Raw genomic sequence first — 19,466 nt, 5'->3', positions numbered from 1 at the left:
TTTTCGTTAATTTAATAATGCATGATTATATAATTATATATTATATGCGCCGTCATCTTTATTGTTAAAGCAAAATCACACAATTTAAACAAAAGGGAAACACTTTAATTAGAAGGAAACTGAACAGTGTTCAAGTAATGGAGATTTCTTTGAAGTGTTTGGTAATCATAGTTTATGGTGCAACTTATTTTTTGTTGTTTTTATTTGTGTGAAATATAAGTCTTACATTTATTTGATATACAAAATATTAGAGAGAGACTTTTTGACCAAAAAAACTCCAAAAACATGACTAAGAAAATGAGGATTTGATAATTTCTTATTTTAAAAAGAAAGTAGATTTTATAAACAAACATCAACTTTAAATATATTAATAACAAATATAAACCTAAATCACAAAAGATCAATTCGAATACGATATATATATCCACTCATCATAAAAATGATCATCTCAGTCAATAAAAAGAGATAAGACATATAATTGACTAAATGATCTTACCAATCTCCTTGTCATAATCTTTTACAAAGCATTATATTTTTAATTTTTAATAGTATATTTTTTAAACTGAGACTAAATTTTTCTATATTTAAGAAACCAAATATGGACCAATGAATTGTAAAACCAAAGTTAAAAGAAATGTGGGAGTTGAGAGCAATGAACATCACACACGCTTGTAATCTTCTGACTCATTTGTTAGCCCTAAAACAAGACTAATATTATACAAGATATCAATTTTTATGATTGATCAACTACTTTGTAGAGCGAAAAATTATGTTGTACATACATAAGTCTACGATTTTTGTAGGTAGTTTGATGAGAAAGAGCTTGCTCATTATGTGATCAACAATTCCGTTCTTGCCATGTCTCAATGTAGTTGCTTGCTATCTTGATTGATATGAAGAGCCTTGTGATTTTGCAGAATTAAGAGTTGCCAAAAGAAACAATATAAGGATTGACTCGAGAAGTTTTAGTGTAACTTCTTCACTAAGTCCTTCCAAATCAATCGAGAAAAAAAAAAGATATTTAAAGAATAAGTGGTCCATCGATTCTCAGTTGGTCAACTAGAAGACCTCAAATTTTGCAGTCGATCATTTGTCGTATTGTGTGGTTCCACACAAACAACCATGTGCAAAGAAAAAAACATGTTTTGGGACTTAGTTTTCACTTTCAGTGCAATTAATTAAATTAAACATACTATTAGATTAGAATATATTTTGCACCGGGCAAAATGCTTTTGTCACACATTTGTTACTTAATAATTGATTTTAATAGAATATAAATCCAAATATAATCCATTGCTATTCAATTTTTGTTTTTAAATAATGCGTTAAACTCTAATGTTATTGGTTCTAATTATGCTTTTAAATTTTAACTTCAGTCTTATTTAGTAAGATTTGTGTTATTCAAAGATAAAAAATAGTTTAAAATCTTTGAGTATTAGCCGGAAAAAAAATAAATCTGTGTATTAAAATCATTTGGAAATGAATTCTATTGTAGGATTTTCTTCCAAACCATTTTATCCGGTTTACAAATAACCAAAAGCCAAAAGCAAACCGAGTTCTATAATAATTTACACCGGATCGGTTCATCGACGGTTCGTCAACATCATCTTAGAAGAGACACATGCTAGTTTGCCACTGAACCAGAAATTTTAATCACGACTGCTATTTTGGAGTCTGTATGCCATCCATAGAGTAGATAATACTTTTTTATCCTTAATAATTTATTTGTTTTAATTGAATTAATTTAAAAAAAAAAAAATCAAAATCGAGCTCAGCGAAACCAAACTCGATCCAATCTCGTTTTTTCCATCTTTGTCATCTCCCCCCCGTCAAACGGAAGATTCCCCGGAGCTACTGAGTTCGATTCTTTGTCCGACATTAGTTCCGGCGCCGGCGCAAGAGCTTCTTTTATTTCCTCTATTGTTGGATCGAAATCGAGTTTGAGAGCTCGCCATTTGTTTCGTCTACACCCGCTCCTCCTGTTAGTTTTGAAGTCGACTCATCCATTTGAGAGCTCGCCATATGCTCTCTAATCGTCTCTCTAGTTTCCTCGATAGCTTCACTTCCCGAGAATCGGATTCCTCCAAGCCTTTCCTCAAATCGTTTTCCTCTGTACCGAGCTCAGAGATCAAGCAAGATGCCGCAACTTCTCTTAACCAAGATACTCGCATTCCCGCCATAGATATCACCGGGTTCCTCGGTTCTGGAAAGATATGTGATCGAATTCGTGTTTATATATGTACTGTGTAAAATCGTGAAATTTGTCCTCCTGCGACTTCTGATATATTTGTTCGTAAGTATCTGCAGACATCTCTCTTAAATCATATTTTGACTTCAAATCATGGGAAACGTATAGCAGTCATAGAAAATGAGATGTGAAAGTCAATTTCTTTCTCAAGGAAATGTTTTAGCTTTATGTTGTAGATGAAATGGATCTCTGGTTGCGAGCCACTCTTCTTCCTCTGATGATATAATCATGGTGAACAATGGTTGCTTATGATGTACTGTTCGTGGAGATTTAGTCAAATTTGATCACATTGTCATAGAAACCACATGTTAAGAAGAAAATTTACAGCTTGACTTTTAGAAGTTGGCTTTGTTTAAATTTTTTTGGTCTGTTAGTGAGATTGTGTTATATCAAATAGAGGATTAGATTTGGTTATTATAATTTGGGTATTTTAATTTCAAAATAAAATATGATATTGTGGAAGATAAATGAGTATTAATTAAAAAAATTCCTGATGGATTTGATAACCATTTTTACATATAAGTATTTGTCGTATTTGTAAAACTAGGTTAAACTGAGTATAACTAAGAACATATATGTATTTGAATTTGTCGAATTTGTACGACTATGTTCGACTAGGTACAACTAAGAACATAAATATATACGTATTTGTATACAACAAATATGAAAACGATAAATTAGAGTTAATAACGATTCCAAAAACATCTTGAACTATAAACCAATAATTTTGAATAAATAAAAATCAAATTTATCATTTTCCTAATATATACTATTAGTTCAACTAGTTCAACCACGTTCATTGTATTATGATTTTTATTAAATTATAATAAGTTATTAATTAAGATTTATATAAGAAATTCCTAAAAACATCTTCAAATATAAATAAACTATTTTAAATCAATACAACGAGAATTTCACAATTTTGTAACAATTTTTTTTTATTTTCACATAACACACTTCTTCCAATATAAGAAAGACTTAGTAAGTGATCACTACATATGAAGCAAAAGAGGTGAAAATCAAGTTTTTCTGAACATTTTATTATGAAAACCTCCTAAATGATAATTAATAGTGTAACATCATGTGTCCAACTATAAATTACTAATTTTCCTTAAAGTTCAACTAGAAATACACAAAAATCGCTAAAGTCCAACTATGAATATGAGAGTACAACTGGACAACTAGGTACAACTATGTTTAAAACAAAACAATTTTTTATTAATATCATGCTGTCTTTGGCCCACTTTACCACACGTGTGGTGATTTAAAATTAATATCCCGCCGTCAAAAATCATGCTTACGTGGATCATATTTTTTTTAATTATTTTTTTGACTTCGTTTAAATTTTTTTTTTTTTTTTTTTTAAAAGGTTATTTTTAACTGTCTCAGTTGTACCTAAGTGATCTAGTTGTACCTAAGTGATCTAGTTGTACTTTCTTATAAGTAACTCATACACATAGTTGTACCTAAATAGACTAGTTGTACCAAAATACCACCAAAGTACATAGACAAAAGATCCACTTTACCATACATAAACAAAAGGTCCAATTTTTTTACACGTAGTTATATCCAAATTTATCAGTTGCACCATAAACAAAAAAAACTATCTGAATAATCAAATAGTACAGTTGCACCAAGTAGTTCAAGTTATACCAAAATTGTCTCAGTTGTACCTAAGTGATCTAGTTGTACATAAAACTTCACTTTCACCATATGATTCTATTGTTTACAATCAAACAAATCCGCAATCTTTCAGTCTCTGCTGCAACTATTTAATCTTCTGCTCATTATAGCTCCAAAGTAGATAAATTTCCATGCTTTCTCAAAGTTGTTGCTTCAAATTAAGCTCTTTCTTTCGTTATTGGCTATGATTCCCCAATACAACGAATATATGGAAGTGCCTATACAAATAAACAAGGACAAAATACACAAATAATTACCAATCTGGTTTCTTGAAAACTCAAACTTGTTCATTTTACTTTGGAAGTCAAGAAATCAAAACTTGTTCATTTTATCCTCTAGATCAAAGCAATGTCAGAGTAAAGCAAAACCCTTGAAGTCTGAAAGCAAATTGAATCATTTTTAGTCACAATCTCTTCAGAACAACTATCAAGATAGTTTTAAAGAAAAGAAAATAGGTACAAAGCATCAAGACCAAATTGAAATCCATATCCATAAAGCTTAATTTTTAGCTTTAGGCTTTACTTTTAGAGACCTATAATAGGAAATACTAATGCTAAATCAACGCTTACAATAATTACAATAATGAGAATGGTCCATCGACGGAGTTCCACTATTGTAGCAAAACACAAAATGTGTTAAACAAATTACTAAAAAAAAACTTTGTTTCACAAATTTGCATCACAGGCGATAAGAAGAAGAAGAAGATACATATACCTGCACTTCATGTATAAGCAACCCTGAGACTTCTCAAGAAGGACATCTTTTCCATTTCTTTTTCTTTGCCATCGTCGCGAGCAAAATATCATCTCTTCCTCTTTCGTTCTCCGCTAGCTTCTGAAACTCCTCGCAAGTTATCTCTGGATGCCACTTAGTCCCACACTCTACACACACCATTATATGGCAATGAGGACACTCCGAATCTTTCATCTTCACTTCACTCTCGTCAATGAAAAGCAAAGCAGAGCAATCCTTATAAGGACAGTAAAATCTCTTTGAACGAATCAATACTGCTTCAGAAAGAGCATCACCCCGCTGATCAAAAACCTCTCTGGCCAAGATTTGACGACACTTATCAGGCTCGAGCCGACCAGAGCTCTCGCAACCAGAGACAAGACACTCGATTGAGAGGATGTTGTCTTGTAATTTTGCAGCTATATATTTCGAGACACAATCGTTGCAGTAGAAGTGAGAGCAGTCCTTTGATGTCGCGACGACGGAAACTGAGGAGGAGGAGGCGGGATCGTAGAATAGAGAGGCGAAAACTGAGTGAACTTGTTATCATCGGATATGATCGCAAACTTGGGAATCTCAATTTTGAACGGAGAAACGTGACGGTTCTCCGGTAAAGATTTAGAAGAGAGAGTGAGACATATGTGAGAGAGAGATGAATAATAAAGAAGTGGAAAAGAGACGATAGATCTGGCGAAATAGAGAGAAGAGGAAGTGGAGAGAGCGAGTGTGGATATGGAAGAGGAGGAGCGGAGGAGACAGAAGGAGCGGTGGTTTTTTTTAGGGAATAATTGGAAATTGATTGAGAGTGTTTGGTTGTAAAAATAGTAAATTTGAAGTATGATTTTGTAATTGTTGATCTTTTGAAAGGATTTTTAGACATTTCTTTAGCTTTTAATTTAAAAAAAAAATGTTAAATGAAATTAGAAATTAGAAGGTGGCATTCCAGCATTTTTTTCCTCAGCTTTCTAGCCATTGATTCATCTGAAACCCGATCTCTTCTTCTCTATCGAAAATCTCCAACTTTTTTTGTTTTATCAGATTGTAGAATTAGGGAAGAGACTTTCGCAAGCAATCTAGAAGCAAATCGATTCCCAAATCTCCGGATTATTTGCAAGATTCATTCCCAAATAATCTTCCCCAGATTCTCCACTTCTCCAGGTACATCGTTATTATTCAATTTTCCAGGAAAATAGTCGCACACTCTCTCTTTCTTAGTTCCTGTGCTGATTTGGGATTAAAGCTCGAATTTTGACTCAAGCCCTAAATTACTCTGTATCACTATCTGATTATCACAAAGTCAATTTCTTTTGGAAATAACTCTGATCGGATTATTTCTTCACTTGGAAAGACTCGAACAGGTATTAATTTGTATTGAGTGGATTAGATTTCAAGATATGAGAGCCACACTGGCGTTCTAATTTCACTGTTTCGTATTTTTATTAATCAGCTTGAAGAAGACGACGAAGATATGGTAAATTTTGATTCTTGTGTTCTTTTGTCCAACTTGATGATGGGTTTTTGGAAAAATTGAATCTTTATGCACTTTGTTTAACCTAGTTTTAATCGTGGCTTGTCGCAGGCTACATCGAAGAAAATGATCACACGTGAAGAATGGGAGAAGAAACTAAATGCTGTGAAGCTTAGGAAAGAAGATATGAATACTTTGGTGATGAATTTTCTTGTGACTGAGGGATATGTTGAAGCTGCTGAGAAATTCCAAAGGGAGTCTGGAACCAAACGTATCCTTTTTTGTGATTCCTGTTTTCGGTTTTTGTTTGTGGAATTGGTGTGTTTGATGTTTGGACTTTGGATCATTTACTTCTTTTGAATTCCTTATCGAGAAACAGCAGAGATTGATCTTGCGACCATCACTGATCGAATGGCTGTTAAAAAGGCTGTCCAAAACGGAAATGTCGAGGATGCGATTGAAAAAGTGAATGATTTGAATCCTGAGGTACAATGCTTCTACATATCATGTGTGAACAGTAGTCATTCACTTTTTTGATGTATTAAAGAATCAAAATCTGATTCTTCTTTGAACCTATGCTTGCAGATACTAGACACGAATCCCGAGCTCTTTTTTCATCTTCAGCAACAAAGGTTGATAGAATTAATTCGACAAGGGAAGACAGATGAGGCCTTGGAGTTTGCTCAGGAGGAACTTGCACCACGTGGCGAAGAAAACGTAAGTCTTTCTTTTGTACTTTGTGTCTGTAAAGATTGTGTTTTTCATGTGAAATATTTATGTATTGCTCATTGACTGTGTGTAATACCTGTTGTTGCTGAAACTCCATTCATACAATCTGTTATATCTTTCTGCAGCAAGCGTTTCTGGAAGAATTGGAAAAAACTGTAGCCCTACTTGTTTTTGACGATGCCTCTACCTGCCCGGTTAAAGAGCTTCTTGACCTTTCCCACCGCCTTAAGACAGCAAGTGAGGTAAATGCAGCGATTCTTACAAGCCAGAGCCACGAAAAAGGTAACTTTTGATGTTAGATTGGTTGTCTTTTAGTCGCCACAAAAATGCTATTATAATCTCGAGCATCATTCATTACCAGTCTTAAGATTCAGAGTCTATGCAACTCTTCTCTACATAACAGCTAGAATATTTCATTCATTACTTAATCCGCAACATGTATCATCCAAGTTCTTCTTGAAACTTTCCACTTTCCTCGATGGTTAAATGTAGCAACTCAATGTTTGTGAACAAACAGATCCTAAACTTCCAAGCTTGTTGAAGATGCTGATTTGGGCTCAAAATCAACTGGATGAGAAGGCAGTGTATCCGCACATTAATGATTTGTCTACTGGTCAGCTCGAAGACCCGTCAGAATGATTCCGTACTTCTTTCTGCAATTGAAAAATAGTAGCAAAAAGGAACAATGAATGGTGCTCTTCTCTTCCCTTCAATCTCAATTTCTTATAATTCATATGCTTTCTGCTTTTCCTTTTCTTCTGCATCGGGATTTGTTGGACCCGCAATTGTTAGGATATGTGGAGGGGAACATAAGCTGTTGTAGGCAATGATTTATTCTAGTCAAATGTTCTTATTATCAACATATTTCATAACTCCTTGCATATGTGCATTTGATTTGAATGAAGTTATCGACTTTTGTTTGGATCTTTGTGTTTGTTTTGAGGAATTTTTTTGTTCCGAAAGGTTCGAATTTGTAAACAAGAGAGATGGCTTATTCATCACATGTATAGTTAGATGAATCAATGAATCAACTTGGCAAGGTTACTTACCTAGAAAGGGACATGACCTATTGAATGAGTGATGTTACAGCCGAAATGTAGAATCTCTGTGAACCGTACCGAAACATCATCTGATTCTTCTTCTTCTTCGCAAAATATTATTTTGGCAATGACATAGCTTTGAATCTCGCCTCCAACCTCACATTACTCAGCAAAAGGGTCACGGGCGGAGGGAGAGAAGAATTATAGGGGTCAAATGACCCCAGTGGAATTTTGAAAATATTAAGTTTTTATTAAAAAAATTATATTGACCCTAGTCCAACAAATAAATTGACCCCTATGAATATTTTAGTTCACGTACAAGCAAAGGGAAGCTTAGTAATATGTTGAATTATATACATATACAAGCCCAACAATTGTATTAAGCTATATATAATATAAGACCCAACTAAAATCTATCAAAATTAACATAAATATAGAAGCCCAATAATTGTAATCTAACCTAAAACATACGTCGTTACTCGTTATAGCCTATAAAATGGTTTGGCTTCTTCTTCTTTGTTTTTCTTATAATCAACAGATCCTTAACGATTCCAAAATATGAGTGAGCGTAGAGTTCATCTTTAGGATCTATATTTGTGATGATATTGTTATGGTTTTAGTAAAGTCTAAACTTTTGTTTCGTTAAAAATTTTTTGACCCCAGTGAGTCGTTGTCCTGGCTCCGCCACTGAAAAGGGTACGAAGGAAATGAAGGCAAACTTTATGAGTAATAGCAACTTCTTAATATATATAAATAGGAAACCGAATAGAAGATCTAATGAGCAAGATTTTTGGTGAGCCGTGACTTTGGAGATCACGAGAAAGAGATACATGACAGAGGAGGTAGCTCAAGAAGCTTTGGGCAATGAGCCTAACACATCACTTAATACTCTTTTCTTAACAATATCAAATGAAAGAAACAACCAAACCAGTTCAACTGAACACGAAATCATCAAACCAACGAAAAGGAAAACCAAACATAATCCACACGACTCAAAACCTTATGTTGACTCTAGCCACCTCAAACTTGCATGACATCGTCTTCCGGATCATAGGGTTTGCTCTCCACCTCATCTTCGAATGCGCGTTGGCCCAAATCAACATCAGCAAGTTCCTTAGACACGAGCGGCACCTTTTCCTTGGTGCTTCTAAGTTTGGCCTCTACCTTCTCAGCTTCATCTACTACATCTGACACATAATTGAGGATCCATCCGCAGTTCGCTGCACGTACCCCTTCGTGCAACTCCTCGAGTAGCCCTTCCTGGAACAGACACGCCAGCTCCTCTTCCTCCAACTCTCTTCCCAGGTTCTTGACCTTCTTAAGGAACTCTTTATAATACTCACGCACTGTCTCTGTTCCTTGCTTCACCTCAAAGAGTTCCCAGCTCAAGGCAATGTTGACGTCCACCGGCTTAGACTCGACGAAGTCTCCGCCCTGAGAAGCTTCTCGGGGCGGCTGATCCTCCTCCCCGACTGCCACTGGACGCTCAAAGTTTTTTGGGTCACCAGATTTCTTGATCGACCCGGTCTGCCTGCGGGTCAATAATTCATCGTGTTTTAAGTTTAATTATTTATTACAAAATATGAAAACAAGGATTGGTTTTTCAGTGACTTAGAAAAACAATTATCTTGACTATTCTAAATCTAATATATTTCTATAAAAAAAATCACATCAAAATTCTAACAAATTATCAAATATTATGGATTATAAAATTTGGGAAAAAATTTGATAAACGTAAAATAAAATCATAAATCAATTAAAAAAACCAAACTGACTTTAGTGAAACCATAATTTACACGAAACTCGAGTATAATAGGATGAGTCGAAATGGATCAAATAAATTTAATCAATCGTAAAGTTAAAGTGGAAAAGATATCTATGTTTTTATGTTTAAAATTATTTTTATTGAATTTAAAATATTTTAACCAAAAATATAGAAAAATTGATTTAATATGAGAGGTAAAGGGACCTCTCAAATTAAATGAACCTAGATAAAATGAGTAAAATCTTTTGATCATGATCCTTAACAAGATTTTCATTTCATCCTTTATAATTTCAGAAATAAAAATTCTAGAAAACTAATCTGAAAGCAAAACAATTGAAAATAATATAATTTCTTATTGTATTTTTTCACAATCATCATTAGATATTGTAAAATAGAAAATAGAAAATTGAGAATATCTAAGGAACTTACAAATTGAGATTACTTCTTCCATCAGTCATTGTGAAGAATGAACAAATAAGAAAAATGGGAAATGAAGCTCTTAAATTGAGTCTCACCAAATTATGTATGACTTTTATAAATTCCCAAGATGGGATATTATTGCTTTATGTTCTTTTTTTTTTTGTTACTTGATTCATTTTCTTATATAATATTTGATTAAGACTTGCGCTCGCAAATTTAAAATCTTTACGTCCGCGCGCAAGTCAATAAAATATGGAAATACAATAAATGATGTTTTATTTTGTTTTGATAATTTATAATAAATTAATAAATATCTCATTCACCCAAATTACAGTATCATATTTTTCATGTGATACATAAATATGATACATAAATTAGTTTATTGTTCATGACAAGGAAAAAGTAGGCTAGCAAAATATAATAATTATTAAAAATTATTTTATATGAAATAAGTTCGAGTTAAAAATTAAATCGTTATGAAAATCTAATTATTATATGTATATAGTACATAATTTTCAAAAATATATTTTTCAAATATGGTAAATTTGTTAAAGATAAAAATTAAACTATATTTCCCATATTAAAACAAATTTCAAATTTAATGAATTTAATATGGAGGTTGACTTTTGAAGTCTTTTTACATGTTCATTAATGATGTTTCCAAAAATAGTTTAATATTTTATAAAAGTTTGGATCTTTGTGTTGATTGATGCATATTTGGTATCAAAAGCTTCAATCTTTTTGATGAAGTTACAAAAAAAAATGACATTTTTTTATTTCTTCTTGTGTATTTTGATATTTTATGTGATAGAGATGTGTTACAAATAGTTATTTTAATTGATTTGAACACTTTCTTTTGTACCAAAATCAAAACAAGAAAACATCATAGGGTTTGTGTACTCATTGGTATTGAAACTGACCCACACATTTGCTTTTGCATCATCACTAATTGCTTTCGTCATTTTTCTTTCCATAATGACGAAAGAGGAGGGGAAAAAAGGTAAAATAGTAATGTGATTTTGTATTGGAGATTGATTTGTTTGTAAGTATTTATGAGTGAGGGAAAATAGTGGATTCTATTGCGTGTGGAGATAGAAGAAATGGTCTCTACTCTACTATTTTGACTTGCATTTCCTAGGAACACAAAATGGCCTAGTGGCATTGTCCCTTTGTTTCATTGAGATTAGAGAGTGTCCTCTTTCTTTTCATGTTCTTGTGAATGATATAGTTTCATAGAGATTGAAGATTCCCTTTTGTCTCTCATCTCTTCAAGTTTTGATACTAAGCATTAGCTTAACTGAATAAAGTGATTCGGACTTGATAATATCGGTTACGGTCACAAAATTCGAATAAATCTAGATCGACTTGCTTGAGAGAGGATTTGGTTCTTGGAATGGCAAATCTCACTCAAAGGTATGAACTTGGGTTTGAACTTGAAAGTGGGTTTTGTTGGATGTGAGATCTTGATCCCATTGTCTTGATTATCAATTGGAGATGATTTTGTTTTTGGTTAGGACTTAATAGTCATTTGAGGGTTATCAATTAATTGGCATGTGACATATACACAAAGAACCTACCATGTGAACATAACTAGAATCATTCAAACATGGGAGGACCCATACAATGTAAATCTTCAAGTCCTATCTTTCAATTTAAGAGGTTTAGATCAACTTCATTTTTGTGTGACTTTGTGCGAACATCAAATTCTGTATTGGGGAATATAACACATTACATTTGTCCAATACATACGGGTTTTTAGATATGTTCTTGGCTTCTCAATAAAACTGTTTGGATATCAATTTTTATAGTTTGGAAACTGATTTTATGGCGTTTATATCGATTTGCAGATAGATGTGTACTCAAAAGAAGTCTCGGTGTTGATGCTAGGAGAGGATATACCTACATTCATTGCCTACCCCGCATCTGCACCCTGTGTTTCAAACAATCGAAATTCAAGTCCAAACTCCATTCTAGAATGTGAAACGTTTGATTTTTGTATTACGTCATGGTTTGTGCTTCTGCGGTTAACTTTTTCTTCTTGCGAACTGATTTCATCTTCATTGCCGAGATTTGTTATGAGAATTTTGTGTATATATATAATTAGAAGGAACCAAACTGCAAAAGCAAGCCTTGGCTTAAGTAAATATGTATTTTAAGATTTTTGCCAAATTTTCTTTTTGTTGAATTTCATTTTCTTATTACAAGATAAATGAGTTGAGAAGAATGTGTTCGCTGTCAGTGAACTGTAGTGGTCATGAATATGCTATTGTCGGCCTGCCCAAACTTTAAGCCCGACCCAATAAGCAATAAATTGTTAAAAGTATTGTACAATGTGGATGTGATTGGTAACATATCCCTTATATATTAATAGAGAAGCACTCTAAAAAATAAACCTCACTTTGACGTGTTATTAACTAAACTGCCATGCTGACGTGTCGCTTTCAGAGTGATTTTCCATCCATTTAAATTATTACCCAAATTTTACTAGACTATTTACAGATTTTGCCATTAGTTTTAATATATATATATATCACACAAATAAAAAACGAAATTATAACCAAAAAGCAAATAATTAGGCAACTAATCTTCATTTCTATATTTAATAAGAAATCACGAGAGCTTTGTTTATTTATATTAATGATTTATTTTTTAATAATTAGAAAACATACACTTTTTGTTTATCTTATATTAATAAATCTTTATATTTATATTTATACTTTTCTTTATATATATTTATATAAATCTTCGTCAATACTTTTTTTATCACGTTGAAGCTTTATTCCAGGTTTAAATATTTCACGGGTGAAATGTATTCTTATACGAAATAGTCCCAAATTTGAATTAAAAAAATAAATTATTACCTGTTTCTATTTACACAAAGGGATCTTGGATTCCAGATAATAATTTTAATCATAATAATTTTACTTAAATCACTTTATCCCGCACATAGTGCGGGCTGTTATTTAGTGTTCAAATATTACAGAAGACACCATGATGTGTTCCCGAGATTAACCAATATTCCCTCTGTTCCTAAAAAATTGATTTTCTAGAGATTTCACATATTTTAAGAAACAATCATTGTTTAATTATTTATTTTTATTAAACATTTTTAATAACTTATGAACCAATAGTAATCTGAAACAGTTAATCATTGCGTCTTGAAATCTACGAAAATAAACTAAAAATAAATAAAAAATCTAGAAAATCAATCTTTGTGGAACAAACCAATTACAAAACGCTAGAACATCAAACTTTTAGAAACAGAGAGAGTATTGTCTATAGTTTTGTCATTTTGTGAGGTTCAAATTTTACTCTATACGAAACTATTTTATAGTCAGAATTTTTATTTTAATCGATATCTATGTTTTATAGTCGTGTATGTGTATGTGTATGCGTACGTAGTAATTGTATAAATAGGGTTGTGTCCCAAAAAAAAAAAAAAACTAGATCTAGTCGTAAGATTCGTCTTATGTTTTTTTTGGTCAAAAGATTCGTCATGTTATTATGATACGATTTTAGATCTCTGACATAACCTTTATCTCTGACCTTCATTATTATCACTAGGTTATGAACCCCGCGATGTCGCGGAGGAACTCATTTTTAAAAATATATTTGATTGTGTTTATGTATTAAATTATTATGATAATATATTTAAAAAGTTGAATTATTACATAAAATTAACTATATTTTTAAGCTATATCGTAAATATTTTCCAAAGATGTTAAAACAATTTACGAATAAAAATGTAAAAAAGAAGAATTATGATTAAAAACACTTTTGAAACAACTTTTATAAATATAAAATTATTTATAAGTGACAATATACATAAAAAAGAGTTATAATATAGAGATAAGAAATTCTAGCGGGTCAAAACCAAAAAATTCGGATGGAATCAGTACTTAGCACGACTTGTGGGTGACTAAGAACGCCCAAGAATTGGTGTTATTTGGTTGTCCATTGTTCTTTAAATATAAAATTAATATTTATTTTATTATATATATTCGAGAAGATATAAAATTTGATGACGTAAATTACATCTATAACAAATAAATAAACATTTACACAATCTCATAAATTTATATTTGTATTGATTAATTAACTTAGTAAAAAAACTTCTTCCTTGAACATTCATGTGACGAATTGGAATCATTGCTTTATTCCTAATAATGAAGATGATTTATGAATTACTATACTATTTGAAACTGTTTATTTGACGCTTACCACATTTAAAGCGCCTAATCACAAGCGTCACATGAGGATATCTTCTGATATTCGAACTTTGTAATAGTGCTAAATCAGAATCAATATTTCGTTGTACCCATATATATTGCTTTATGATAAAAAAAAAACATTATTGTTTTCATATAAAATAGCTAAATAAAAAAAGCTACTGTATACTCAGTCCAATTCTAAGAAAAAAATTGTCGGTATCTTCATTAGAATTTATATTTAAAGTTGATTAAAACTTCTCTCTTTTTATAATCATTCCAAAAAACTTTGGTTAAATCTAAAATCAAAAGAATTTTTTTAATATTAAAATGAATTATGATTAGAAATAGTTTAGAGAATTAAGAATTTAGAGCCATTTTACAGATTTGTTTTTTTTTATTCATCATGAAACAAATAATCTATGTTAAAGAACAAAAATTTGGGAACTACTTAGAAAGAAAGACAATTATTTAGAGTTCAGAAGTCATGAACATTTAAATAGACAATTATTCATACAAAAAATTGTGACGAAAAAATGCAATGAAATATAGTGAAGAAACGTATATGCAACTATAAAGATACAACAGTAAACTGAAAAAAATATGACTATAATTGAAAAAATAGAACTGTCTCAAAAAAATAACCGTCATTATTTCAATGAAAAGATGCGATTTTAAAAAATACAACTTAGAAAAAATAACCGTCAATATTTTAACGCAAAGTACCGATAAAAAAAACACAAACGAAAAAAAGTTACAGTCAATATTTTAACGGAAAGTTGCGATAAAAAGACACAACTGAAAAAAGAACCATCACCGAAAAAAATGACGGTCAATATTTTAACGAAGAGTTGCGATAAAAAGATACAACCGAGAAAAATAACTGTCAATATTTTAACGGAAAGTTTCGATAAAAAAATACAACCGAGAAAAAATAACCGTTAATATTTTAACGGAAAGTTACGATAAAAGACATAACCGAAAAAAGTAATCGTCAATATTTTTAACAGAAATTTACGATAAAAAGACACAACCGAAAAAGAACTATTAACGAAAAAATATAACCGCAATTCTTTTAACGAAGAGTTGCGATCAAAAAGACACAACCGAAAAAAAAATAACCGTCAATATTTTAACGGAAAGTTGCGATAGAAAGACACAAACAAAAAAAGTAACCGTCAATATTTTAGCGAAAAGTTACGATAAAAAGACACAACAAAAAAAATAACCGTCAACAAAAAAGTAACCGTAGTTATTTTAACGACGAGTTGCGATCAAAAAGACACAACCAAGAAAAAATAACCATCAATATTTTAACAGAAAGTTATGATAAAAAGACACAAATGTATAAAGTAACCGTCAATATTTTAACGAAAAGTTGCGATAAAAAATATACAACCGAAAAATAACCGTCAACAAAAAAAATAACTGTCAATATTTTAACGAAGAGTTGCGATAAAAAGACTTAACCGTGAAAAATAACCATCACTATTTTAACGGAAAGTTGAGATAAAAAGACACAACCGAGAAAAATAACTGTCAATATTTTAACGAAAAGTTGCGATAAAAAGATACAACCGAAAAAAAAATAACCGTCAATATTTTAACAGAATATTTTGATAAAAAGACACAAACGAAAAAACTAACCGCTAATATTTTAAATATTACAATAACACAACAAAAAAATAACCGTCAATAAAAAAAGTAACCGTCAATATTTTAACGAAGAGTTGTGATAAAAACACAACCGAAAGTAACCATAAATATTTAAACGAAAAGTAACAATAAAAAGATGCAACCGTTCAGATGTGTAAATGGTATTTATTGGAAACGACATAATCGTAAAAAAATAACCGATTAAAACGAAAATTGCGATAAAAAGACGCAACCAAAATAACCGTAAAAAATAACCAATTTAAACGAAAGATTGCAATAAAAAGACGCAACTATTCAAATGTGCAAATGGTATTTATTAGATTGCTATTATATATAGATTGGTTTTCTTTAAGAAACATTCTCTCTTTTTTTCTAAAAAAAATAATAAGGTCATCTAAAAACTTCAAATTGGTGAGTCAACTGTTTCATGAATTGTATCGTTACAGAACTAAACTATATATATCATCTGCTTTTGTAGAGATTTATTTTTGTCATAATTTTTTGCCTGGAAGCTTAAGAGGATGCTGACAAATAAAAAATTTAAGTTCAATGATATTTAATGGAAATGAACTCTTTGTTGGCTTGTTTAGATCTCTAGCCATTTGATGCATGTGAGTCATGTGACTTAGAAAAAAAAATGTAGATATCTTCAACATTTTAACAATTTTCATTTAGACCTTTTTTTAACGACTATCTACAATATTTTTTATCATAGATTTTGGATCCGATCAAATTTTAAAGGATGTAAATGGATCTCAGCCCTTGTTCAAAACATCGCTAGGCGCTAGTCGGGCGTTCGAGGTGGGCCTAGCGCCTAGCGATAAAATCGGAGATTATACAGAGATTAATCGGGGATTAGTTTTAGGGCTTTTATATTAAAATCTATAATATATATAAACTACCGCAATCATTTTCCAAAATCTACTCTAGCTCTGGTGGTAAACTCCTCTGTGTTTCTCCACATGCCTCCAGTTAACTCCATATTGGTCACATTTTTTGGATTTCTCTATTAATAAAGGGTAAAATCGTAATTTTCTTTCCTTCTTCCTCTTTATGTCCTGCGACATTCAACCCTAACAGCCGTCTTAATTTTTGTTTTCACCATTTTTGGTTGTTTTTCTTGCTTTATGTACCAAACTTTCTATAGATCTAATATATTGATAAGAAACTAAGCCAAAATAACTTCACCCAAGCTTCCAAACAGGAGATTTACTCGAACAAGCGATTAATACGGCCGATTTGGATTCTTCACGGCGGAGGTCCACCGTTGAGCGACTTTGCGGCCGCCTCGGCGGCTAGGCGTCCGCGTTTTTGAACAGGGATTCTCAGCTAAAGACTCACATTATATACACCTTTTTTTTTTTTTTTTGTTAATTTACATCTCTCAAGTCTCAACGAACAAAATCCATTAGTAAATCGCTCCAAGAGAAATTAGTTGGACTCGGAAAAATAAGTAATCACTACGTACACCTCATATTGGGTTAAGTTTTTTTTTTTTTCTTGACTAAAAAGTTATCATAACTTTATTAACGTCATTATATCAAGAAAATTGAAATTTGCATGGGGTTTAATCACAGACACAATTACTATTGAAATCATTACAAATTAAAGCCGCTTTGGGGTAGTTGTTCTATAATTATTCTTTTTCCTCATCATATTATCAACTGTCCCAAAATATTAACAATAAATACTCTCACTAGACAATCATCCTCTGCTGTCACCACACAACACAACCAAAGAGTACTTACTACTCTCTAATCTCCGATCAAACGACGTCTTCTCTTCTCTCTCTCTTCTCTGAATGGGTAATTGCTGCGTCGGCTCCGGTACCACAGATCGGGAAAACGAGAACGTTTCCGACAAGAACACAACCATTGTTGAAGAAGAGACAGTAGTCAAAGAAGTCTTGTCTGAGACAACCTTGTTCACTCCTTCCTCTAGTTTCCACTCTTCGACGATCAAAGATCCGGTGAAGAAGAAGATCCGAGAAGATGAGGAGAAGAAACCCGGTTTCTTGAAAATGGCCTCAAACCCGGTTATGATTCGACCCGGTTCGGTTGACCCGGAAGAAGGATCGGAGGTTTCGGAGATTTGTAGCTTGAGCTTGAGTGAGAGTGTGTCTTCAACGGTTGTGATGAATGGTTACGATGAGGAAGATGTGATGATGAAACAGAGGAAATCTCAGAGATCTCCGGCGAAAACTCGGACCCGGGTCACGGGTAATAATTATCCGACCCGGAGAACTGATCAATCTCCACGTAAGAGAAACAACGGTACGTGTAATGGAGCGAGATACGGGTCGGGTGTGAGAGACCCGGGTGAGAGATCCGGAAGAAGGTCGAGATCGCCGGCGACGAATAGATCGGTGATGGATTCGAATCAGAGTAGTCGGGTGGGTGGGGCAAAGACTAGGAAGAATAATCAGTCTCCGGGTCGGGTCAGGCTAGATCCGAATAAAAACGGTTTGGATCAGCAGCATCAGAATTACGGTTATACCACTGAGGAATTGTTAGAGAACCCGCTTGTTTCGTTAGAGTGTTTCATATTTCTCTGAAAAAAGGAATATTTCGATGGGAAAAATATTTTCTCATTTTGACGTTGGATTTGTAATTCGTAAAGCTACTTACTTAATTACGTACCTCTGTAATTCATTTCTGTTATATTTTTGTGCTGATTATAAATTGTAATTTCGGTTGAATGATGTAATGTTCATTTTTTTTTTGTCATTCGAAATTAGAATGATGTAATGTTAGAGTAAAGAAATTCAAGATTATAAATGAATATGTATGTTTTAACACCACGTAGAATATATATCCAAAATAACTACCACTCATTTATAAAATATAAATTAGTCATTGTTAATGTTCGTTATATAGGTCTTTAATGGATATATGACCGTTTCTATTTAGTATATATATTAAGAGAAATTGTAATTTGGTTGGATTAATGAAAGTTAGAGAATTTTAAACACAAGGTGAAGGTACTATTATATCAGAATCGGGTCAGACGAGAAATTAAGTAATCACCGAATTAACAATCAATTCAAATTAATGGTATAATGAAAGTTATTACTAAATTATATTTTTTTAATTGAAATTTGTCATCCTATTTGGGATCGTCACTAGCAGTGAAAGTGGAATACTTCTTTATGTCGCAAGAAAGTGGAACCCCTTTTACACTCGTTTTGAAAATTTATAGTTTTTCAAAGAGAAAGATAATCCAAGTTGGCATTCAAAAGTTTGCTTTTCTACATATGAACGTTGCTTCTTTTATATATAACTTTCTCTGTTTTTTTTCTAACAAGCATGCATGATTTTAATCTAAGGGCCGGGTTTTAAATTTTACATTCCATAGTTTTGTTTTTCAACTAGTGACTATAAGAAATTAATCATGTCATGTTATAGTCACTTGAACCGCATCGAACTCACTCGAGATTGAACATTAATAGCTCAATAAATTAACAAAAAAAAAAGTTTGCTATCCTCAATTCTAAGAATCAAAAGCAAGAAAGAACACA

General features: G+C 32.0%; 4 protein-coding genes and 1 pseudogene across 8 annotated transcripts; 3 read left to right on the top strand and 2 right to left on the bottom strand.

Annotated features, from left to right (window-relative positions):
* Positions 1 to 4,482: 4,482 nt before the first annotated feature.
* LOC9324169 lies at positions 4,483 to 5,827 on the bottom strand (annotated as a pseudogene).
* LOC9322623 (glucose-induced degradation protein 8 homolog) lies at positions 5,664 to 7,786 on the top strand. Of its 5 annotated transcripts, none has more exons than XM_021034459.1 (8): positions 5,664 to 5,821; positions 6,012 to 6,021; positions 6,111 to 6,134; positions 6,243 to 6,402; positions 6,511 to 6,617; positions 6,717 to 6,848; positions 6,986 to 7,142; positions 7,378 to 7,786. In XM_021034459.1, exons 3-8 carry the CDS (start codon positions 6,132 to 6,134, stop codon positions 7,497 to 7,499), a joined length of 681 nt encoding a protein of 226 aa, XP_020890118.1. In that variant the 5' UTR covers positions 5,664 to 5,821; positions 6,012 to 6,021; positions 6,111 to 6,131; the 3' UTR covers positions 7,500 to 7,786. The 5 variants fall into 5 exon arrangements, with proteins under 5 accessions (XP_020890118.1, XP_020890119.1, XP_020890117.1 ...); XM_021034461.1 differs by having other exon boundaries at positions 5,715 to 5,821; positions 5,961 to 6,021; XM_021034460.1 differs by lacking the exon at positions 6,012 to 6,021.
* Positions 7,787 to 8,801: 1,015 nt separating this feature from the next.
* LOC9324168 lies at positions 8,802 to 9,436 on the bottom strand (the record flags this gene model as incomplete). Its single annotated transcript, XM_021035065.1, has 1 exon — positions 8,802 to 9,436. A coding segment is annotated over one exon (516 nt), but the record flags the coding sequence as incomplete, so codon positions are not given.
* Positions 9,437 to 11,908: 2,472 nt separating this feature from the next.
* On the top strand, positions 11,909 to 12,255 carry LOC110230866 (the record flags this gene model as incomplete). Its single annotated transcript, XM_021035064.1, has 1 exon — positions 11,909 to 12,255. A coding segment is annotated over one exon (333 nt), but the record flags the coding sequence as incomplete, so codon positions are not given.
* A 5,337-nt stretch (positions 12,256 to 17,592) lies between these two features.
* Positions 17,593 to 18,675, top strand: LOC9324167. The gene has a single exon (XM_021034454.1). It carries the CDS (start codon positions 17,751 to 17,753, stop codon positions 18,501 to 18,503), a length of 753 nt encoding a protein of 250 aa, XP_020890113.1. The 5' UTR covers positions 17,593 to 17,750; the 3' UTR covers positions 18,504 to 18,675.
* Positions 18,676 to 19,466: the final 791 nt, after the last annotated feature.

The sequence above is a fragment of the Arabidopsis lyrata genome (assembly GCF_000004255.2).
Source record: "Arabidopsis lyrata subsp. lyrata unplaced genomic scaffold ARALYscaffold_2, whole genome shotgun sequence".
NCBI classification, from domain to species: Eukaryota; Viridiplantae; Streptophyta; class Magnoliopsida; order Brassicales; family Brassicaceae; genus Arabidopsis; species Arabidopsis lyrata.
Note: the sequence above shows the minus strand (reverse complement) of the source record. Positions and strands in the feature narration are given on the sequence as shown.

What these genes read in the sequence shown, in the direction of transcription:
- LOC9322623 (XM_021034460.1), top strand. An exon ending in TGAATGATTTGAATCCTGAG is followed by an intron (nt 6,618 to 6,716) that starts GTACAATGCTTC and finishes CTATGCTTGCAG; the next exon opens with ATACTAGACACGAATCCCGA. An exon ending in CACCACGTGGCGAAGAAAAC is followed by an intron (nt 6,849 to 6,985) that starts GTAAGTCTTTCT and finishes ATCTTTCTGCAG; the next exon opens with CAAGCGTTTCTGGAAGAATT.
- LOC9324167 (XM_021034454.1), top strand. Translation starts at nt 17,751, where the DNA reads ATGGGTAATTGCTGCGTCGGCTCCGGTACCACAGATCGGGAAAACGAG.